Consider the following 23,528-nt stretch of genomic DNA (forward strand, 5'->3'; position numbering starts at 1 on the left):
GTCGGCGCCCTCCAAAGCCCCACTGTCTGATGTTGCCCTTGTTTCCAGCGATTGCCGTAGTTAGCGACAAGGCATCGCTTGAGATCAAGGTTCGGGTTTTGTCCGCGGAATAGGAGGGCGTAAAGTTGTCAATCGCGAAAAAATTCCCTCCATCCGGGCCTTAATAGAATTGTTGTAGAGTCAGAACAAACGGTTGTCTATTTATTATCTTTTATGTAGAATTATTGTGCAATTAAACCAATTGTTTAACGATTTTTAGAGTTTATAACGTGCAGTCAGTGCTCCTGGAAGCGGCTGATGTTGAATTCAAGAGTTCACGCGATCACTCCAAATGGGCGGTTACAATGGAAAATAAAGAGTATAAAAATTGGGTTTGCGTTGGAGATATTAACAGAGCTGTGAGTGACATTTATATTTTTTATTTATTTATTTATTGATTTGTTGTTTTTAATTAATTTTCATTTTAATTATCGAAAAAAAAACGATTTTGCATTAATCATAATAATTATTTTTTCTATATTTCTAAATAAATTAATAAATAATTTCTCGAAAATTCGTGATAAAAATGATTAATTCAATCGTTTTAATTACAAAAATCACTTCAATTTTAAATTTCCACAGGACACACAATTCAACAGAGGAGGTGGCACCGTCTGCTTGAATTCCCCAAATCTCTGGAAGAACTACAGAGATTCAGTAAATGAAATCGAGCCCTGCCCTCGACGAAGATCCAAAACCTTCGATTTCCTCAGCTCCCCCCTCTCCGAAAATCAGGTAAATTAAATAACCAAATTCCCAATATTTCCTGATCATTCATTTATTTAAATTCAAGAATAATGTGCAGTAAAAAAAAATCACTGAATTATGTTTCAATTATCAGCATCCCACGAATTCTCCATTAATTCCTAAGACAATTGTCTAGACATCAGGCTAACTTCAAACTCATGACGATGAAAAATGGCTAGTGTATTTAATTATTGGACACGCAATTTTCCTCTCATTACTCAGATATTTCAACTCATGAGCTGAATTATGTACATTGAATCGGTAATAATTTATAAATGCGAGGAATTAACTCGTAACAATAATAAAATCTTCGATAAAATCAATATTACGTTGTATAATTAATTGATAATTACAGGCAATAGTTTGTTGATATTTCTCATTGAATATGATTGAGTTGTCCATTTAATTCTTTCTCTTTTCTCATTTTTCCCACGGAAAAATTCCCTTTCACCAAAACAAACATTATTTCAATTTAAAAGCCACTATATCTTTACAAATTTACGATAACAATCCTATTCAGATCACTGTCTCATTCTCTCCCCAGGATTTTCACATCGGGATTCATTTTAAATCAGAAGATAACCGTACGTTTTATACAAATTAATCATGTGCTCAGATTCTCATTAATTGAATATTCAAACGAATGATGGGCACAGGTGGTCTCATCATTCTACAAAAAAATTCAATAGAAAAATCATTTTTCCCATAATTTTTTCACAATAGAAAAGTCAATTGCATTAATTTAAACATTTTCTTGTTATTATTTTGTTTAATTCATCGGAAATCCTGTGATTTTCCCTAAATTTTCAATTTTCAAATTAATTTAAACAGAAAAATTCTCAAAGTCTGAAATAAAAATGAGATAAAAATTCTGGTTTCATGTAGAATAAGAGAAAATTTTTCTATTGAATTTTTCCATCCGCAATTTCATCTCTCGTATAATATTACGATTAATTATTATGATTAGCATTATTACAACTAGAATTTAGCAAATAGTTATCGATTTTCCCTGTCCTTAATTCCTACCGGTTGATAAAATGTCCAGTTTGATTAGCAAATTGATAAATTTATCATACAGAAAGAAAAAAATGCGATGAGATCGATGAATCGGTGGATCTTTATTTGTATCGGGGAGCTGTGCTTCATAAAAATGTTTATATCGAGTGGAATGTTGTTTATTCGTGAGAATTCAGTGGCAAATTTCGACGATTCGATTTTTAAAATGACAACTTTTACCACCGAATTTATTCCAGCACTTGAAATTAATTCGATGCGCTCTTAAAACACGTAAATATCTCTATTGAAGAGTCTTAAATTAAAATGGCAGTAAAAATTGCAGAATTTCCCATTGTGTCTCCCTTATTTATTTATTTTTCGTAACTTAGAAGTACCTCCGTAAAAGCATGACGAATAATCGGAATAATATTGTCTGGGATTAATAGTTTGATTCAATCAATGCCACTAATTTGTTGTTCTCAAAAATTGTAAAAAAGGTACATTTTTAGTTTTCGTCGTGACATCGTTGTATGAAAAAAGGCATTTACAAAGTTCCCGTGACAGTGGAGACTCTGACAAATGAAATAATTTATTTCCCGTTTTGTTTTTCGATTATCCGCAGGTACTTCATGGGCTTGTATTGTTTATAAAGACACTTTATAATTGTTATTAACGAGACTAGGGCTCATTCGATGAAGGGATGGCGTAGATTTCATAACAAATCAATGAAGTGGCGGAGAATTTTCAATTTAACTTTTCCCATAAATTTCCAATTGACAATTTCAATTTTTCCACTTGAAATTTCCAGTGTAATTGTTGAGTATTTTGGATTTATTTTCCATTACCACTTCATTACTCAATGAGATGATTTTAATTTTACTTTTTCATTCACTGAGTATTTAAAATTGATCGTGACTGGTGAGAGTGATAATTTGACAATAAAATGTTCATGGATGATAACAGGTTTAACTGCTCGTGGGGTAGAGAAGCATTTCATTCGAATTCCAACGAAGATGCACGTATTGCTTGGTCCCAAACACGAACCCTCGTGTTTAATTAATAAAAAAAAAAGCGCATCAAGCATGATCCTTGCACTGCTCACCCTCACCATTAATTACTCATTACCCCATTCATCACCTAATGGATCACTTAACACTTCACTCATCACTTGGATCGTCTTATCTTCACAGTCCTTGCGAAATTTATGAATTACCGCGGATGCACGTTCTCAACATCACACTGTTACATTATTTTTTTTTTCTTCCTGGCAGTTGACTATTTACAGATTTTATTCAACGGTTTGAGCATTGAAGTGAATTTACGTCACGTTCCTGCTGTATCGGTCCATTAATTATTAGAGTGAAGGAATTAATCGAACTAGTTGTTCACGACAACCGTTAAAAAATCACAATTCACCGGCTTCGGCCGATGATTTGTTCCAGAACTCGAAATAAAAATCGACAAAATTGAGGGATTCCCCCGTATTTGTTTTTCCACCTGGGAAATTTTGTGAAAAAATCTGACTCTCTCTCCAAGAAATTCGACCAAATCCCTATTGAATATGGGAGGGATCTATTGAGGTCCATGGAGTTCTATTGGAATTTTATCGACTAATTGTTCTCCATTAGAGTCTATTAAAATTAATTAATAGAATTGTAAAGTTCCAAATCCATAGGAATTGAATCTGTTTGTCTATAGAAGAAAGCCTCGGGATTTTTATGCAATATCCAATAAAATTTTAACGGAACTCCTATAGCATTTTCCCGGAACTCCTATAGCGTTTTTTTTATCAGAACTCCTATAGATCTCCGGTAGAATTTCCCATATAATTCCTTCAGAACTCTAGAAAAATCTACCGGGGAAGATTTTTCTAACGGAACTCCGGAGTTCCTGGAGAAATTATCGAGTTTCTCGATGAAAAAAGTCTGAAATCTTTTCTCCTCCTTTTTCTTTGTGCCAGCCGTAAATATTTACACAAAAAGAACAAGCATGCTATCTAAAACTCCTCTAGCCTGTCCATTGACCTTTGATCCATTGGACTCCTCATCACTGAAAGCCGACACATGCTCAACAATCGGTGACAAGCGATCCTCACTCTTTCCTTCTTGTCGATTTCCCTCGGTTCCATCATCGGAGTCAACGTCAAGGAGTTGATCATTGACCTGAATTTTTACGACAGCGTCGACAGGGTAATGCCCATTGTCACTGGACGACGAGTTTCCAAGGGTACCTTTTCCATTGGAATCAGTGCCCTCGGTGATGGGCTCGTCGCACGTGGAGCAGAGGACGGGATCCTCATCCTCGCATCGAAAGCAGATGAGATCGGGCTCATCGTGAGTGTTCATGTTGCAGTGAGGGCACTGATAATCGCACTCGTCGCATATCTTCGCTCGATCCTCCTCGATATACCTAGGATCATGATGAATTCAACCAAAAAAATCGATTTTAGAATGCGAAAAAATCACTTTTCCTAAAAATCCTATAGGTGAGATTCTTCTAGAACTCCAGAATTTCCGAATTCCAAAATTCCAGGACTACAAAAATTGATAAAATAATCTGAGAAAACCTCTGGTCAGTACCTGTCGAATCTGCTGGAGGGTGTATGAGGCCTGTAGGAGCAGGCACGTGCCTCCAGGTCGCACTGAATGCACAACAAAAGATTGGATTTGCTGCCAGGATGGGAAGAGAAACCATTACAAGTGCCAACTTCACTGGCATTGTCACTCTCGAAGAATCTCTGACTGGGACTCCCAATGGAGAGGCCACATGGTGTTGTTGGTGCAGTTATAGCTCGGGTATCATCCAGATACCGCGTTATCTTGTCCATCCTGTCTGGCCTCAAATCGCCGCGAACATCCCGCGGCCGAATTTCTCGTTAAATGATAGACTCACGATTGCGCTCGTTGTCCTCTATACTCGATGTTGAGCTAGCACCGCAGATCTCCATTTCAATTGCTGCCAATCTGTGCTCCACCTCCCACTGTTGCTGATTAAGTTTCACACTCATTGATGCATTCTCCGTCTCCAAACAGATCAACCGCTCTCGCAGACGTTTTATCTCAGCAAGGAGGGCCTCGTGACTGCTCACTGCAAGCACTGGAGTCACTGCACCCTCTGATACCAATTGGGTCATACTGTTGCAGGTCATCCCTGGAAAAATATTCACATTCGTTCATGTGTGAAAAAATTATATGAAAATGTGAGAACTTCAAGAACTTCAAACATCGATAGAAAAATTCTATTGCATTTCTATTCAAACTCTCATGAAATTGTAGAGAACTCCTATAGAAATCCGTAAAAATCCACATGGAAACTCCTATAGAAATCTGTAAAAAAAAATCCACATGGAAACTCCTATAGAAATCTGCAAAAAAATCCATATGGGGAACTCCTATAGAAATATATTTTTAAAATCTATAGGAGTTCTCCAAAAATTCATAAGATATCTCAGAGTTCCAGTAGATCTAATCCCCAGGTTCTTTCCACAAGTTATTTTGTCTAACGTGGAACTCGTACCCGAATGCGTAGACTGTTTTCCAATCGACAGCTGAGTTGCTGTAGATCTCGGTGCTCTCGTGGTGTGATCCTCACTGCTCCTCCCGCTGCTGGTAGCGCTCATCGGACTCTCAGCACTTCTGCTGGGGCCTGTTGGAGCTCCGATGACAGGTACCCCCTCGACGTAGCCCCCCACAGACCGCATTCCGTGGATCGAGGAGGCTGTTATCGGGCTCGGACTTGGAGAGAAGAGAGAACGCGCAGTTCTCAGCTCCAATGGCGATATCCACATCTCCTCCAGGGGCACTCGACCCCGGGACTCTATCAATCCTGGTGTGCTCTGGCTCCTCCCCATTGCAGCTAGATATTCATGAATTTTATTGTTGCATGGAATAAAAAGGGCACAATCACCGTCAGGCTATAGAACGGGTTGGAGTTCCATGAGCGGCAAAGGAAAGGTTACCAATTTTTTTTACGTAAATAGTTAAAATAAAGAGTGGTGTTCTGGAATATAATTGTGATGGGAATCGAGGAAATCGGGAACTCCTATAGCAAACTAATAGAAATTCAATAGAATGAGGAAAAAATTTTAGGGATTTTAACCCTTTATAAAATCCAATGGAATCTCCGAGATATTATTATCAATTACCTTTCTCAAGTGGTGCTCTTTTGTACTTTTCAAGTCTCTTAACAGCTATAGACTCAAGTCTCACTCTGGCAGCAGGATATTCCTTGAGTACATCCCACATGTCCTTCTTCTTCAGTACGAAGAGATCAGAGTAACCGACGGATCGTACACTTGCTGTACGTCGATTACCTGCGACGATGTAGCCATTTAATGGTTATCGCGTTAATTAAACAACATTCAATATAATCTTGACAAAGTTCTACGAATTATGTACATTACGTCTCACGTGACGATTTACTCCATCGAAAAATGAGAAATTTGCGGTCTGAAGAGTTTTTATTCGTTATTCAATTCAGTGGCGCAGCGGTAAAGTAAAATGAATTTATCTCGAAAACTATCGACTTTACGCGGAAAAATCAAAAAACCTCTTTTGTGGCTGATTAAATTTCGGATAGAACAGGTTTTTTAATATTTTTTCTAACATCAATAGTTTCTGAGATGAGCGGCGACAGTAGCCACGCGGGCGGTGTGTGACTCCGGCGATCACCCAAGCTAAGCAACGCTCAGTTGGGTTAGTACTTGGATGGGTGCCCACTTAGTCACACCCATCGGCGTATAGACTGCCGCCGTCAGGCACGGGTGCGGAGAGCTGGTGTGTTCACCGAGTCAGTGTGACTGATGAACACAGCAGAATCCCCGCAGTACCGGCCGGCTGCGCTACTGAGGTTTTACATGGTTTCCCTCAGTACACGCCAAATGGGCGCAGTACAGAAAGTCGGCCCATGCTACCGCAAAAAAATAATGAGAGGATAGTAGGAGAGGCTAATGAGAGGATAGTAGGAGAGGCTGAAAGGCTAAGACGAAGGGGCGCCTATCAAACCATGGTAACAATGGTAATAGGAAAAGGAAAAAATGTAAAAATAGTTTCTGAGATATTGCTCAAGGAAAAAAATGAAAATTAATTGATTCGTCTCGCTTTACGATTTCGCCACAGAATTATTTTCTATTTATCTAGAGGATTTAAGAAAGGAAGAAGTCTTCGTATTAATTACACGAGTACTGGTAAATAATCTTGGAATGCTTAAAACTACAATAGCGGATGCAGAGTGTAATCCAAGTCTACGAGGCAATTAAGAAGAAGCTATTACAATTCGACGAATTCTCTTGGATAAAATAAAGCGGTGGGTCTATTTTCGCAGCCAAAGTTGCCCAGTTTTACATTCTTTCGCATCACGTCATTATCAAAGATCAAGATATTTTAAAAAAGAGCTTGCACGCAAGATAGAAGTCAAAAGGCGTCTAATTTCACTGTCAAATGTCCTTTTTTCCTTTAAAATTATCGATGCAAAATGATTCTAAAATTAACTATTCCATGAACTATATCCGATATGATAATATTTTTATTCTATAAATGCCTTGTTTGTTATGAAAAACTGCAATCAGTAGTGGAGTATCCAAAATTTCATATCAATTTTTAAATTCTAAGTGATAATTGATTTTTAAAAAATTTTTAAACGTGAATTTCAGTCCAAATTAAATACACAATTCATTTATCAATAGAATATATTTAATTAATTAATTAGTATTGCATATATTGATGAATAATTTAATAACAATAATGATAAATAAATTTTTGATTGGAGTTTTTGAAGAAAAAATATTGATTTTGTAATAAAATTATTGAAACGATTGACTCCCGATTTTTCGAATTGTCGGAAATTATTGAAAATGGCGAATAAAAAATGTAGCATTTATTTATTAATAAATATATAAATGAGAATTTATCGATTTCGTTTACTTCACTACTGATTATTTTGTGGGGTAATTGAGAAAAAGGGGAATGTACATGTCACATTAAATTGATTGATCATGATGAACTACTCAACGCTACAAACGCTTTTTTATAATAAAAATCAGGTGTGAGGAGTGGCAACAGGTGCCTATTTGTCTTTATGAATGAGGAATTAAATAAAGAAGAAAAATTGTACAGCCGAGAGCGAGATGAAGCGATAAAATTGGTCGGTGGAATTTGTACTGTTGAAATTTTTACTGATTGCTTCCGGTTTTTTAAATCTATTCGAATATTCAAAAAGTTAGAATAATTCTAAAGATGGAATTCCTATAATTTCCCCTGAATTCCAATGTTTTTCAATACTTTATGATTTTTAGAATTTTTTAAATATCCAATAAGTGAAAGTCCCGAGAAAACTCTGAGATTTTTATTATTAAAAATTCCTAATGCCCTTAAAAAATCCTGTAAAATGAATGTTTAATGGATTATGCGCTAAAAATTAATGAAAATCCCAAAAATAATGGGAATTTCTCAAAAAATGGTGAGTGAATTGAATTTTCCAGAGAATTCAGCAATTTTTTAAACAGCACAAAAAATTCCTGTGATAAAACCCCAAAGAATGCGGGTGAGCGTTGGAGATGAATATTATGACGATAAATAAATGGGTAAATTCCCCAAGCAAAGGGAGAATGCTGAAGTATGAAAGAAATACTGAAAGTAGAAATGAAAAAAAGCTGATGAAAATTCATAAGAAAAAATGGACATTCAAGGGCTCGCGTTAGTCAACGAACGAGTTTACATAAATAGTGAAATATACGTGATAAGTGTGTAATAAAAATATGGGCGGGTAACGGCTCTCACGGCTATCGACTGGACACCTGGACTGCTCTTGGAATATTTACCGCACTCTTTACCTGCTGTCCCCATATTGAGAATGCTGATTTCCCCGAAGTATGAGCCAGCCTTGAGTGTTGCAAGCACTGTTTTTCCATTATCTGCCACAACTTGAAGACGACCTCTGTTCACGATGTACATCTCCTTTCCAACTTCACCTGCGAAAATAAAATGTCAATTCTCATTCATTTTTTTAAATAATATAATATTTATTCATAAAATCAAATGCAATACTATAATCTTCTCTGGCGCTTACTCCGACTAATTAACGCATTGAAATATTCATTAAAAATTAAATTAAATAAAAAAATTAATAACATATTATGTATTTATGTATGTATGTATGTATGTATGGATGTGTTGTGAGTTTTTAAAAATTTTTTTTGCTCATTTCTTAGGCATCCCCCAGTTGAAAAATCCACTTGCCACTCAGGAAAAATCAATACGACAATTTCTAGATGAAATGAGGATTCACCCTTTCGACAGATGTAATCCCCCGGTGAAAATAACACAGGCCTCAGCCTCAGGACAAGCTCACAGAGAAAACCTGCCTCTGTATTTTGAAATATTTCCACTCGCCTCAGGGTGTCCAAGTGCACGTTAATAGCTATTTCCGCCTTCAGTTTGTCTAGAAAATTTAATAAAAATTAAAAATTAAATAAAAAATATTCACTGGAAAAAGGCAGACGATTTAAATTCCCCACTCTTTTCACTTCAATCAACGATTCAATTGAAAAAACTCAATATTTCGTTATTTATACAACAAATAATTATTTTTATTAACAACAGGATAAATTATAATTTATTGTTGAAATGATTGAATTATTATTCGATAATTATTATTTGAATTATTGATAAAATAGAAATTGAATTGATATTATTATTGTTGCACTGAATGTTTAATTATCTTTCTTCTATAATTAATTTTTTTTTTCGTTTTCCCTCAATTTTTTATGAATAAACGACTTTTTTTTAGAGTCTGTTGTTTATTATAGTGAAAAATAAAATTGGGGAATTGAATAAATGATTGAATAATCACCAGGAAGACAGCTGACTGCTCTTTCTTCATCAGAACACTTTTGGGTCAACCACAAGTAATCAAACCACTTGATCACTTTGACCTGAAGATGATTAGGCACTCGACGCATTCGCATGTACGTCTTCACGCCATCGAGTTTCGCTGCAAGATCATAAAAGTTATTAAGTTTAAAAGTCGATTGAATAATTAAGTAATCGATTGCTTCAACCCTATTGTTTATAATAAATTAAAATATTTTTCCCAACTTCAATAATTTCATGATTCTCAACAAGACAAAATAATTATAAATAATTATTCTGTCATTCGAAAAAGATATTCGTCTTACCATAAACATTTAAGAAATATTTATGATTATTTATTTAAAATTTAATTTAAGCTGACGTTCTGGAAACTTCGACAGTAAATCTAAAAAAATCGTAAAAGTAATGATTAATTCTCCCTCTTGAAAAACACTTTGACGAAATTTTATTTTTCCACAATAAATGACCGCCAACTGCTAAATATTCATTGGGTACTCTTTCTAGAACGACTTTATACCTCCGTGTATTCCCATAATGTTACTTTTACCCTAGAATGTTGTGGTTGTAACAGTAACTGTAAACCCGCGCAATAAGAAAGCAATTCTGGAAACGAGATTCGTTGAATTTAAATGAATAGCCGAAAGGCAGAAGTCCTCGATGAAAAATATATCAGATAATAAAAACGACAGCTTCTAGGTATTAAAAAATTTATAAATGGAACTCCGCGAGTTTAAAATTCTCTGACACAGCCCCTGGCGCCTGAGTAAATTCCTCGTTTATTCCAAGATAATCATGTGCCGGAATAATTTTTACAACCGAGAGTTGAGGGTTGAATGAGAATTCAAATCATCACCCGAAATTTTCAACCCCCGGATGAGAGTTCCAGCCCCTACAGACATAATAATTATTATCATAAATATTTTTATGAATTTTACAAGACCCTTATAGATGGTGTTAAAAAGGTATGAATTATTATTTTAATTAACTCATTAAATAATTTAATGCGCAAATTAAAAAAATTCATTTATTCCTTTATCATTTTTATTCATATCTTTGATATTTTTTTATCAATATTTCAAATTTAATGCGACAACCCCAGGGATTTTTTCTCCTGGCGAGAAAATATGGATTTCTTCTCCTGAATTTTTCTTTTCTATGTGGTTTATTCCAGGATAGAGCGATTCCATTTGGCAACTGAGTTCTCTTCGTTGGACAATAGCTCTGGCAGACGTTGAATCATTGGAACTCTTTGTGTGAGCTTTGAAATAGCGAGGCATGATTTAAGTTCAGGAATTATTTGTTAGTCTGTGGCTAATATTTCGGTGAAAATTGTGGAACAACGGAAAATCGATTTCTGACTATTTTTATGGTGAAGGAGAGAATAAATCTGTTGCATTCGATTCTATATTCAGTACCGTCTAGATTTTACAGCATTTGTTGAGTTATTGCGCTATTAAACAAGAAAGTTCTGAGCGTCCAACAATTTTTATGACAATCGACACTATGACATACAATTTCTCGATCTCATTCACCAAAGAGTTATTATTTTTACAGAATTTTTGAATTAAACTCAACGAAAATTAATAGCAGAACCTAGTGAACAGAAACGAAATAAAAATGGAGAGTAACTCCAAGAGTTACAGAGTTCCAAAAAAAAAAATCGACAGACTACCACAAAAAATTATCATCCCACCTTAATGATCTAAAATAAAAAGAAATCTGTGAAATTACTCCCGGAGTTCTCGTGGAGTTCCACTCCAATTCCCTACAGAAAACCACCGTTTCTCAACAATTGAGTCTTTCCGTACAATAATCTTTACATAATTAAACAACAAATGGCTGAATTACCTTGAAATTCTTTACGCGCTGCACTGACAGAAGTGACGATATTAGCAACATGACCAAGAACTGTAGCGAATAGCAGTAGACCAAAGAGTAGTTGAGCTATAACAAACAAATACTCGCCCTTGCTTCTTGGCCTGTAAAAGAAAGTCAGAAAGAAAGAAAGAGAGAGAGAGAGAGGGTGAGGAGGGGAAAAAAAAGGGGGGAGGGTCGGGGGAGAATGATGATGACTGGACCGAATGGGTAATAAAGGGATAAGTACCTCGGCAAATCGCCTATTGTAGTTAGTGCCAGTGTACACCAGTAGTAGCTCTGGAGATACTGCTTAACAACATCCGCCTCTTCCGAATCATCGAACACCCAGTTTTTGCTCCCAAAACCATTGTTCTTATAAATAATGTGGTAGAGGCACCCGTTCCAGTGGAATATCACCAGGAGATAATGGACCAGAGAGGTAGAGCGAAATAAATTCGGATAATTCGTGTGTCGCTCCGTTCTGTCCATGAACGCCCAGAATCTGTTTGGAATGCAGAGTAATTCATTAGGAATGAAATTAACATCGGTGTTGCATTTGGGATTAATTGGAATGCATTTGGACCTGGAGGGAACGGTGGGTATGGAAATTTTCAAGAGAAACCGCGCGATTCCCGAAAAAAATTCGGTAACTCCGCAGGAACTCCCGGAATTATGTAGAAAAATTGGATTTTTTTTTGGTCTTTATTCCGTTGGGAATTATTGAACTTTCAGGATATTTTACTGAGAAATATCGAATAGAGAAAATTCTATAGACTTTTGTTTTTTTTATAGAACTCCTGCAGTTCTTGGAGTTCCTGCAGGATTGGAATTATATAAAAATAATGAAAATCGGGAGTGATGGAATGGGTTAAGAAAGAAATAACGTATTTCGTTAAAATAATTATGGAACTCCAGTGGAACTTTCGGAGTTCCTTTAGAAATTTTATGGAACTTGATGGAAAAAAATGTCAAGTATTTCCGTGGAGGTCTTTTACTCTTGAAAAAATTGTGTGAAAATGGAAAAAAATGAGAATAAGTTGGAATTACCGATAGATCTTAACCAGTCTAAAGCTCCGCAGGATACTGTTAAATCCTATTGATAAGTACAAAAAATCGAGAGGCAACAGGCACAGACAGTCGATGTAAAAAGTCGTGCTATTCATGTAATGGTTCCTCAACTTGACGGCGTCTGTCTGAAGTACACCATCCTCGAGATAACCGGTGCGAAAGTGAAATACTATATCCACCAAATAAAGAAGATCCGAGAAGTAGTCGAGGCAGAACCACACGACCAGAGTTTCCCCTGCGAATCCATCACAACCATCAATAGCATTTCTCCTCAATCAATCGAGAGAATAAAAAATATTCAATAGAAAAATCCTTCACCTAATAATTCCGTTGGAACTCTAAAAATTCATAAGAGTTCTCCCAAAGTTCCAAGAACTCTCATTGAAACTCTTGACAAATCGAGAACACATGGAAAATAATTCAAAAATTCGATTTTTTCCATTAAATCTTTGGGAACGAATTCCATAAGATTATAAACAAAAATTTAATCAATTAATTCCCATGAGAAAAAATGATGGAGTTCCGACGATAGTTCGCGGGAACTCCAGCGAAATTCTATAGGAGTTCCGGGAAGGAAATTTTTAGAGAAAATTTGACTATTGAATGCGAAGGAATGATGGATGACTCACCGTTGATCTCCTGAAAGGCAAACCTGTAGATGATGACCCAAAAATTATACAAAAAAGCTAGGGAGACGACCATTGACCAATAGTAGCAGAGCCTCCCTGCAGGATCAAAGACGAAGGACCAGTTTGGTGCACCCGTCCTGAAACCCCTGGTGCCCATCTGTCCAGGATATCCTCTGCTTCCCCTCTGCTGCTGCTGCTGCTGTGCCGTATATCTCCTTTCCAATATAAATTTCAATAAACAATTCATTTCAACAACAATTCATCAATAAAATCAGAACTCCGAGGGAACTCTGAGAAAAAAAAATCTATCGAATCTAGATGATCTTTACAAATCATTTCCAGATTCAGTTATAATAAATGGTATAATAATCAATAATAATTAATAATAGTTAATAATAGTTAATAATAGTTAATAATGATATCTAGATAATGTTTAAATTCTGAAAATATTTTTCTGATTATTGAAAATTGTTTTATAGATTGAGCTCATCATCATTATTTATAAATATTATTTACCGAAGAATTCTTGAAAAATGAAAATCAGACGATTTAAAATCTGAAACGTCAGAATTTATCATTTCATACGGAAATATTCACTCGAATTTTCGCTCAAGTCTTTTCACTGAAAAAAACAATCTCAGAAAGTTGAAAATTATTTTTCAACGTCTCAAAAATTTCCGGGAACTCCGAGAGTTCTCTGGAATAAAAAAATAGGAAAAATTGTCTGCAATGATGAAGAACTGATTTGGGTGGAACTGATTAATTTGTTGAGATGTACGAGCTGAAGAAAATAGTCTCGAGGATAAAATGTGATTTTGAAAGGCACGTTTGACCCGAGATTTCGTGATGTAACTCACGTTTCTGTGCCGTTGCAGCTGCCGTTGTTATTCAGATGATTGGTGGACACCAGTGTACGAATATGTGGACTCTCTCTGGTTGACGCAATACCCGATACATTTGGAAATTTTAATTTTCCCCTCGACTGGTCCTTTCTTTTGGGTTTTCTGCTGAGATCCAGCTCGCTGGCACCGCGATTCACATACGCCGCGTGCAATGAATCCCTCGATGAACCAAAATACCTCTGGGAGACAGAATAAATCTGTAAAAATTCCCATAAATCAAATATTTCCATCAAGGAGACAGTCAGATGTGCATTAACGCAAGTCGTTAGGTGAATTTATGGAGAAACAACATTAAATCCTATTTTTCCTCCGCGATACAACGCGAGTCGAGCTTTTACGTCGACTTTAATGAGTGAATGCCGTTGAGGAATGTAGATGATAGGCTTTATCTGTTTTTCATTTTAATGACGACGTATTTTATCCGGAAGGATTTTATTTTCACTCACAATTCATTCTACTTTGAGATTTCATTCGCACTTTTAACACTAGATTTTTTAATGTGAAGGGGAAAAATCAGAAGTTTTCCCGGAGAACTTTCGTTGGATTTCCGTTGGAACTCTAAAACCTCTTGGTCATGGTTTTCCGTATTTTCTTTTTTTTTATAATTCCGTTGGAACTCCACGACAATTTCATAAACTCAAATTTAAAAAATACATATTCCACACTAATTGGTCTAATTCTCAGTGAAAATGTGGGAAACAAATTAGTAAATCGTGGGAAAAGGATAAATTAACTTGGGAGATAAGTGAAAATCCTGTTGAGAGGAACTGTTAAGAGGGATAAGCCGACTTAAGTACTTCTACTTTCATAATTGATTCTAAACCGTCCAAGTATCGCAAAATTAATAGCCCGTAATAATTGTCCACTGGAATTAAGATATGGGATAAGAACCTGCTGTTCCTGACGTCCACGGGACTGATCCTGACGGTTTTGTGGGTGATAATATCTGCTGGGGGTTGGATTTCTCGATATAAATCTTCCGCCAACAACAAAATCGAGAAGACTCTGACGAGATCTCGAGGCTGCACTCTCCACACTCTTGGAATCCTCTTCAGATCGCAAAATAGTCTCTCCACTCCTGAATTCAGTCCTTCCGCCGCTCCCTGGATGCCCTGCAACAATAAATTTTCATTTATTTAATTAAGACTTAAATACAATTATTTTTAAATAAATTGTTGGGGGGACCAGATGTTTTTATTGATTGAATGCATCCTCAGGCATATTTATTTTCTCAGGGCGGATATGAAAGTGGAATTTAATGAAGTCCCAGGGAGTGATGGGTTCGATAATTATTTTAACCGGATGATGATTGATTTATCTCGTGAACTATCGATTCTAGGAAAAAATGTCAAATAATCTTTTATATTCAGAAATTAATCAGTTACAAAAAAGTTCTCTGGGGGTTTTATCTCAAGTCGATAGTTTTCGAGATAAAGCGATAGTTAACAGAATAGATGAAATTTTACTGGAGTAAAACGAATGAAATTTTCGGTTTATTGAATCTGCATTAATCCAGAAACAACGAATGTTACGAAAAAATGTGAAAAGTACTTTTATTTAGTAAATTTAATAAAGAACAAAAAAGTTCTTTAACATTTTTGTCTGAAATCGACAGTTCTCAAGATAATCCCATGTGCTTGGGCAGAAACAAATTACAAATTTCAGAATAACTGATTCATTAAACCGGAAATATGTACAGATAATTCCGGATGTAATTGCATATCAACGAAGCGTAAACGCATTACGGGTACTTGGTAACTCGTGTAAAATGGAATTATGAGATTGTAAGGGATTAAATGAAGAAATCTCATTGGATGGAACCTATCGATATTTGGAGAAGAGCCAATTCAGGAGTGGATTCATCGATAAAGTCGGCGCAGCCCCGGCTCTTGGCTTTTTGCCAGAGTATTACCAATGCTGGTTCATCGATCACCTCTGGTCCAGTGTTACACCAGCGAAACGCAAATCCGGTTAATGAATCCAAGAGGTGCAAGAATTAGAGAAATCAAATAGAATTCCACGTCCAAAATCCACACAAGCAATAAACAAAGAGAATTCCCAATCTCCCTTCCTTTTTTTCGTTCTATTTTGTTTATCAAAGAGACTTATCCAACACGCAATTTTTTAGGATTGAATGTTCCTCGGATTTATTAAAGATTCACTCATTTTTTCGTGTGAGTAAAAATTAATTCATTCTCCTGTCATTCAGAAAAATCAGTACGCGAAAAAGATAATAAACACAGAAAGCGTTTCCCCCAGCTCCAGTATTATTTATGTCAAATATCCATTTCCGTTTATAGACAAACGACAGATGGAAATTTTATCGGATTTTTTGAGTGAATATTGAGCTGTAAACCAGTGAAATTGGAACATCCGTCAAAACTCAGATTGAAATGGCCAGATTTTTTTATGAATACGTACGTTCCAGGTAAAAATAAAAATCGACCGGCCTGCTCCCATTGTTATAGATAAATGAGATTCTCTAAATCAACTGGAGAATAAATTTTCCCCATATCGATAAAAAAATATATATTTTTATTAAAAAAAAAAGTTCTACGTGAAATTTCCTGAAATGACACGAATGGACTCAAAAAAAAAGTGGTTTAAAGTCATTGGATGACCAAGTACTAAAGTACTTGAGTACTGGATCATAAAAGTACATCAGATACTGAATTATGTACTGTATTTATGTACTTTAGTACTTGAGTACACAAGTACTATTTTTTGTGTTTTAGTACTTGCATAACCAAGTACTATTTTATGCGCTGGAGTACTGGAATATTCAAGCACTATTTTATGTACTTTAGTACTTGAATACCCAAGTATATGTGTACCTTGGTACTTGGGCATCCAAGTACTATTTTGTGTGCTTTGGTACTTGAGTACCCGAGTACTCGAGCCCTAAAGTACATAAAATACTTTAATATGTGTTTACTAGTAAAATACCAAATGCCTCAAGTACTAAAAAAAAAAATGAGTGCCCAAGTACTTAAGTACATCCAATGCCCAAGTACTAAGTACTCAACACCTATGATCGATTGACTTATTATTGAATTTGAATCACGATTTTCTGTTAACTTGAGCCGATGGTTTAACAGAATATATGAGTTATCACTGACCCCCTGAGACATTGCTCCTGTTGGCGCTCCTCAGGAGTCCCCCTGGGCCCGGTGGTACTGACCCAGCGATACTGTAGAGGGTCTGACCGCTGCCAAATTTTCCTGGACAATGACAGGGTGTAGTTGGTGTACCACCCACAACCGATATCTCATCGAGCTCATGACCGCTGTCATAATGACAGAGTCTCGTTGCACTGGTACTTGCACCACTGGATCCACCCTTGGTGTCCTTGTTGGTGGGGCCCGAGTTACGGCCCCGGAGCGACTGCACCAGCCTTTTCGCTCCTGAAGACATTCCACGTAGAAAATCCAGTCTAGTCTTTTGAAATTGACATCTGTCCTATTTGTCACTGGGTCAGACCACCTCGTGAAATTGTCATCATCATCATCATCATTGGGCCTCAAGGCAGGGGACATTCCGCGTAACCTGGGTCACCGCCTTCTGGGCAACATTTTAACTGCTAAATTCTTTTTATTTATATGATCGCCAACTTTTTTGCTAATACGAGTTTACGTTACACTCGTGCAACAAGTGTCCTTCATGTTCCAGGTATTCATTTCAGGGACTCCCACGTGTTCTCATTATCAAATCCTCCAGTGCAACCTGGGGGTCAGAGAAACCAATATGACAATTTACTCGTGTCAAGGGCTCATTCAACATTTTTTCATGATTTTTTTATTAACTTGGGGAATCCTTCGTGAGATGTTTATCTTTTATCAATTATTCATTCTTCCTTTTTCCCATTTTTCTTCTCATATTTATAGTAATTATCATAATATTAATGTTTACTTATAAAATAAAACGAAAATAAAAAGGAAAAATATTCTTTAATATTTTATTAACAGAAATTGTAATCTCTGCGAATGGAGTGTTATTGTAATTATATTATTAGTTATTCATTTCCAGAAGTCTCATCTTTTGATTTTTACACAATTATTATAATTCATGTCAAACGTAATTCATTATCAGATTGAGAAAAGAATATTGTTTAGGGTTTCATCATAAAAATCAATTGTTTTATTAAATAAATATTGACCGATGACGTTGGCCGAATTGTTTAAATCGCTCGGTTGGGCGAGGGACCCGAGAGGCGCGGGTTCGAGTCCCGACGTAGAGCATTCAAATTTTTATCTGTCAAAATCCCAAATACAGTATACATAGAATAAATAATAATAATAATAAACCAATATTGCTATTAAAAATAATTGTTTAAACAATAAATAAAAATAAATAAAAATAAAAATAAAAAAATTCTAAAAAATAAAAAAAAAAAAAAACAAAAATAAAAAAAGTTCTACGTGATTTCCACGTGATTTTCACTAGCCCATTGGCCTCGAGTAAAATAAACAATTATAAAAATTCTAATAAAACGCGAAAAAATATTTGAAAATTACGAATAAAAAAAATAAAAATAAAAAAAATAAAAAATAAAAATAAAAAAAATCCACGTGATTTCCACGTGATTTTCACTAGCCCCTTGGCCTCGAGTAAATAATCCCCTCTGAATTCCCAAAAAATTCTCACTCATCCAACCAAATCATACCCCGATTATTATTTTTTCTATTCACCCCTGTCTCGGGGATGTCTCGGGGGTTAACAATTCACCGATGACGGCGCACCGCTGGCAAAAACTCAACGGAAGCCCCGACGTTGCCATGGCGACCGGCACGACGTCCCGGGGTCCATCCCCGCTAACCGGAGAAAAAAATAAAATACCACCACCACTTTTTTTGTAATTTTTTCATTTACCTAACCCCCGTCCGCCCCCTCCCCCCCTCCCACCACCCTACCACTCGTTATCTTAACGCGCCTCTCAAGACGGCACATGCATGCAATTATTACGGGGGATAATGAGGGACTGGGAATAATAGAATTGCCGGGGGTTTAATCAGGTCACGGATGGGGTAAAAATACGTGTAATGAGGGGTTAATTACCCGGGGAATGTGTCAAGAGTTATCGAACACGTGGATTTTTCTGGGTAATTTTCGTTCGATTGCAATTCAATTCAATTAATAGATTTTTCGAAGAAAGACAATTAAAGATTTAAATAAAATTTTACAGCGACTCAATCAAAATTTTGTTGTTCCATTTCTTATCAGTGTTTTTCATCGGTTTTATTTAATTAATTTAATTCATGGTATAATTTAGCTTATAAAAGTTTTAATTAAGTTTCATAATGATTAATTAAAAAAAAAGAATTGCTTTTCAATTGCAATTGGATATTTAGTCGCAAAATTTTTTTATTTTATTCTACCACTAATTGTTTATACAATCGGATAATAATTGTGGTGATTATGACGTTGTTGTTATTGTAATTATTGCAATAATTAATTATTTTTTACGTGTGTTTATTGGGATTAGAAAATAAGGGAAATGTAGAGGGTATTTCATTTTTGAGGAATATCTTCGGATCTAAGGGAGATAGATAAATTTTTGTCATAAACTTTTTTGAAGTTCGTAAATCACTCTATAAAAAAGGTTCTGATAAGAATTTTGGTATCTGTCTTGGATCCGAAGATATTTTCCGCTCTAGATTCCAAGATAATCGAAAATGAACTTAAAAAAATTTTTCCTCTGCATAAAATAAATAAATATCCCCTGATCTAACCTAGATATGAAAATTTTGATAATAACCATTTTTCCAGCTCTCCCCTCGCTCTCCAAAAAAGGTTCACACAAAAACATGGATATCACCCCCCCATTCCGAGATATTCCCCGAAAACCGCAAAATCATCTCAAACCGATCGTTCGGCACTGAATCGTTACGTAAATTACGATTCCCTCTCAATTATCACAGTCTAATCAGTCTAAAAAATATCTCGCCCATTGAGAATACCAAAACGCTAATTAAACATAAAAATCACTTACATGTACTCAACGGAAAGGGTTGCACTGTCATTTTATCCGTTTGGAATGGAAAATTTCGCCGGAACGTCGGAAAAACCCCAGAAAAATTCCTCCAAGATGACAAATCAAACAGCGATACGATGACAACGACAAAAACCATTGATAAACTCATTTAATGATAATCAATCAACGCAATTGCGTCCGCCATGTCTCGTACTGAGTGGAAAATCCAAGAAAAAATGAGACCGCGAAAAAATTCCCTAATCGCACAACAATCTCCCAATCGTCTCAATCCCATCATCACATCCCCTCATCGATCCATAAAAAAACATTAACAATCCCTCAAGAAAACATTATCAACAATTTCCCGAAGTTGTCCCGAAATAATCCCGAATTTTTCCGAAAATTTTCCTAAATTTCCTCCAAAATTTTCTAATAGCACTTAATCAACTTGAAAATCTTAACGATTACCCGAAATTTTCCCTCAATTTCCACCGATATTTTCCAATAGCACTTTATCTTCAAGGGCTTATCAACAATTTCCCGGAATTTCCCCTGAAATTTTCCAATTGCACTTGATCTTCACGTTGAAAACCGAATTTTCCGACTTTTCACTGGCACAATAGCACAAATATTTATTGCAACGAGTAGCCGATCATTTGTTTAGTGGATATTATTGTTTATTGTTGGTGAAAATTAATAGGAAAAATTCAGTGCAACATGTGCTGAATTGATTATCAGTGCAGCTGATTAATTGTCATTAGGGGATGATGAGGGAGCGGCGATGGCGGCGGTCTGGCCCTCACTGGTACCTCCTAGATCCGAGAATTACTTGAAATTACTCGTTGTCGTCGGTATGACGCACTCGGATGCTTGCGCAGGACCACGAGATGACGACGAGACGAAAGTCTCGACGACTTGAAAAAAAAAATATCTCATTTTCCCCAAAGGGAAATCTTCATCTGCATCCATGCATTTTTCATTTGCAATTTTTTCTCCACCTTTTGGAGATTCGAGTCAATTAATTTGAGCGATGTAATTTTTTTTAAAGATTTTTCTTTTTTTTTGGGGGGACGCAGCATCAGGGCGCAGGACCAGTCGGCGGATGCAGCGGAAATTCGTCGATACAAGCGCCGCTTTTCCGGGAAATTTTCCATTTTCGAAGGCCTCGGGGGTCTTCCAAAGGGGAAACGGGAAAAGTGGATTTTCGGGAATTGAGGGGAAGAATAATTTTTTTGAGATTTTTTATGAATCGATAATTTATGATAATCTTGCAATATTTTATTACAATTTTCATTCATTTAAGCATTCTCTCAACTTTTTTTATATAAACTTGAAAAATGGAATGGAATTGAATGGGAAAATGCGAATCTAAATAGAAATTGAACCGACGAATTTTTTTTTTCATTTTTTTCTTCTTTTTCTTTTTTTTTCTTGTTTCAAATCCCCAAAAACATTAATAATCAATTATATTCGATTATAAACATCAAAATCCACCCCTCCTGCCCCATTATAATTAACTAAAATCGAATTACCCCCTCCCCCTCCTCACACCCTAATTAACAACTACTTAATCACCCTTTTAATAAATAATTAGTATATTCCCTTTTTATCTAAAAAATCAAAAAATCGTAAAATTGCAAAATTCTAATATTTCAATAATTCAACATTTAATTAAAATATTTATTAACGCAATAAACTAAAAGAAATTTTCTACAATTCTCAAGATAATTGCAGAAATATTTTCGGATGAAATGATGTCAATGATCGTGTAATATAAGTAATAATAATAAATGGTATGAAACGAAAAGATTAACTTGTGATCTTATAAAAATAAATAAATTCCCATTCAATCGTGTATTTGTTCTGTATTCCGTGATACAAATTTTATTTCTAGGTCAATGGGGATTGATGTAAACAACATTGGGGATTTTGGGTGAAGGGACGTGGGCGATTATTAATGAATCATTTAGCCGTTTCATATCTCCCCAGTCCCTTGATCCACTTATAAGTCTGAGAAACGAGAGAAAAATTCCACGTCATGAGGGGAAAAACAGCTCAAGGGCTGGAAAAGAAAAAAAAAAGTTTCCGAAATTTTTCTGCTCTCCAAATTTCCCAGGCACTCCCCCGAATTTTCGTTGAATTCAATCATTAATTATAAACAAAATAAAACAATTAACTATTATTCGATTTCCAAGAAAAAAATAATTATAATTAATAATGAAACATCATTTCTACCGAAAAAATGTAATTAATATTCTCTTAGACTTCAATTAAACATCAAGAGATTAATTACGAAATTAATGGTATTAAGTAATTATTAATAAACAATTGTGTTCCCCAAGAAATTAATTATACTTCACAATTCATTATCTTTCAAACAATTCAATTGAAAATTCAAATTCAATTCAAATCAGAGAATTAATTACGGAAATAATTACCCAATTAACAATAAAACAACCATCTTACTCTTCTGTACCGTTATTTATTTAAATAAATCATTGCTTAACGTAAAATATCAGTATTATTATTTCCCTCAGAAATTCTACAGAGAAATTATTAAAAATAAATGTGTCAAATAGTCTTTTCTCCTAAAGGTTTCAATTACTCTGTCAAAATAAATAAACAAAAGTGATTAATTAATAGGTCCTTCCTCTGGAGGTGAATAAAAAGCCGCAGCATCAGGACGAGCCTTAAACCCGCATCCCCTGGAAAATCAATGCCCCAGACCATCTACTATCCGCTCTGATAACATGTTATCAATTAACTCAATCTCAATCGCCATCCCTGAACTCAATGAAATTCGACGTTCCATAAATAAAAAATAAATAAACAATCAACTGCCCTTTCAATTATTCCATAATACAATTAATGGAATAATTTCACAACATCTCGGATTAAATTAACAATTTAATAGACGAAAGAAATTCAATTTTTATCTTTAAAAAACAGAATTTTATTCTTCTGAAAATTTTTATTGCAAAAATTTATTTGCATTGTTATTTTGCATTGTTATTTTTGTGGTGCTACTACATGAGTTTCCATTTCATTTTTCAACGATAGATATATAAGAATCGGAATTCAAACAGTCAGACTCAAACTCTGAGCTAGAATCAGAGAGATTATAAAATGAAAAGGTCCAATGTAATTTTTTTTTTAAGCTTTCCCTTAGATTACAAAAATATAAGAATTCCACGATGGGATTTCCCACGTCTTTTTCCATCATAAAATATTGAATAAAGTATATAGTTTATATTTCATATATATATGTAATTTTAGAATAAAAATAAAATAAATATATATAATATATACATTTACATCGAATAAACCATTACACATGAAATTTGTAAATTATTTTCAATTAACAACGAAAAATCTAATATTTATTTAATAACCCTCGAATCCATCCTAAACAAAAGGGAAGGACGAATAAAAAAACCTGATTGCGATATTA

General features: G+C 35.2%; 3 protein-coding genes across 10 annotated transcripts; 1 reads left to right on the forward strand and 2 right to left on the reverse strand.

Moving 5' to 3' along the window:
* The first annotated feature begins 75 nt into the window (after window positions 1-75).
* LOC105267290 (deoxyribonuclease-2-alpha) lies at window positions 76-22,786 on the forward strand. 5 transcript variants are annotated; one of them, XM_011306033.1, is made up of 4 exons: window positions 76-192; window positions 260-398; window positions 622-774; window positions 22,721-22,786. In XM_011306033.1, exons 2-4 carry the CDS (start codon window positions 345-347, stop codon window positions 22,769-22,771), a joined length of 258 nt encoding a protein of 85 aa, XP_011304335.1. In that variant the 5' UTR covers window positions 76-192; window positions 260-344; the 3' UTR covers window positions 22,772-22,786. The 5 variants fall into 5 exon arrangements, with proteins under 5 accessions (XP_011304335.1, XP_011304337.1, XP_011304338.1 ...); XM_011306035.1 differs by lacking the exon at window positions 22,721-22,786 and adding an exon at window positions 10,822-10,948 and having other exon boundaries at window positions 78-192; XM_011306036.1 differs by lacking the exon at window positions 22,721-22,786 and adding an exon at window positions 8,990-9,075 and having other exon boundaries at window positions 79-192.
* LOC105267289 (uncharacterized) lies at window positions 3,486-4,619 on the reverse strand. The gene is made up of 2 exons (XM_011306032.1): window positions 4,362-4,619; window positions 3,486-4,191 (listed from the first exon to the last, which is right to left on the reverse strand). Exons 1-2 carry the CDS (start codon window positions 4,607-4,609, stop codon window positions 3,753-3,755), a joined length of 687 nt encoding a protein of 228 aa, XP_011304334.1. The 5' UTR covers window positions 4,610-4,619; the 3' UTR covers window positions 3,486-3,752.
* LOC105267288 (cyclic nucleotide-gated cation channel subunit A) lies at window positions 4,641-20,852 on the reverse strand. Of its 4 annotated transcripts, none has more exons than XM_011306031.1 (14): window positions 20,096-20,852; window positions 17,226-17,829; window positions 14,998-15,218; window positions 14,062-14,285; window positions 13,205-13,419; window positions 12,555-12,810; window positions 11,755-12,009; window positions 11,499-11,629; window positions 9,631-9,771; window positions 9,067-9,219; window positions 8,600-8,749; window positions 5,927-6,094; window positions 5,299-5,637; window positions 4,641-4,932 (listed from the first exon to the last, which is right to left on the reverse strand). In XM_011306031.1, the coding sequence occupies exons 2-14, from the start codon at window positions 17,518-17,520 to the stop codon at window positions 4,658-4,660; spliced, it is 2,823 nt and encodes a 940-aa protein (XP_011304333.1). In that variant the 5' UTR covers window positions 17,521-17,829; window positions 20,096-20,852; the 3' UTR covers window positions 4,641-4,657. The 4 variants fall into 4 exon arrangements, with proteins under 4 accessions (XP_011304333.1, XP_011304332.1, XP_011304330.1 ...); XM_011306030.1 differs by having other exon boundaries at window positions 5,927-6,079; window positions 14,062-14,303; XM_011306028.1 differs by having other exon boundaries at window positions 14,062-14,303.
* Window positions 22,787-23,528: the final 742 nt, after the last annotated feature.

Source organism: Fopius arisanus, unplaced genomic scaffold (assembly GCF_000806365.1).
Source record: "Fopius arisanus strain USDA-PBARC FA_bdor unplaced genomic scaffold, ASM80636v1 scaffold00046, whole genome shotgun sequence".
Taxonomy (NCBI): domain Eukaryota; kingdom Metazoa; phylum Arthropoda; class Insecta; order Hymenoptera; family Braconidae; genus Fopius; species Fopius arisanus.

Excerpts from the sequence above, each read along its gene's own strand:
- LOC105267290 (XM_011306033.1), top strand. The coding sequence starts at position 345 with ATGGAAAATAAAGAGTATAAAAATTGGGTTTGCGTTGGAGATATTAAC. Across the intron at positions 399-621 it reads TTGGAGATATTAACAGAGCT|GACACACAATTCAACAGAGG; the intron begins GTGAGTGACATT and ends AAATTTCCACAG. Across the intron at positions 775-22,720 it reads CCCCCCTCTCCGAAAATCAG|GTCCTTCCTCTGGAGGTGAA; the intron begins GTAAATTAAATA and ends ATTAATTAATAG.
- LOC105267289 (XM_011306032.1), bottom strand. The coding sequence starts at position 4,609 with ATGGACAAGATAACGCGGTATCTGGATGATACCCGAGCTATAACTGCA. Across the intron at positions 4,192-4,361 it reads CCCTCCAGCAGATTCGACAG|GTATATCGAGGAGGATCGAG; the intron begins GTACTGACCAGA and ends TCATGATCCTAG.
- LOC105267288 (XM_011306028.1), bottom strand. The coding sequence starts at position 17,520 with ATGTCTTCAGGAGCGAAAAGGCTGGTGCAGTCGCTCCGGGGCCGTAAC. Across the intron at positions 5,638-5,926 it reads AAGAGCACCACTTGAGAAAG|CTGCAATGGGGAGGAGCCAG; the intron begins GTAATTGATAAT and ends ATGAATATCTAG. Across the intron at positions 4,933-5,298 it reads AAAACAGTCTACGCATTCGG|GGATGACCTGCAACAGTATG; the intron begins GTACGAGTTCCA and ends ATATTTTTCCAG.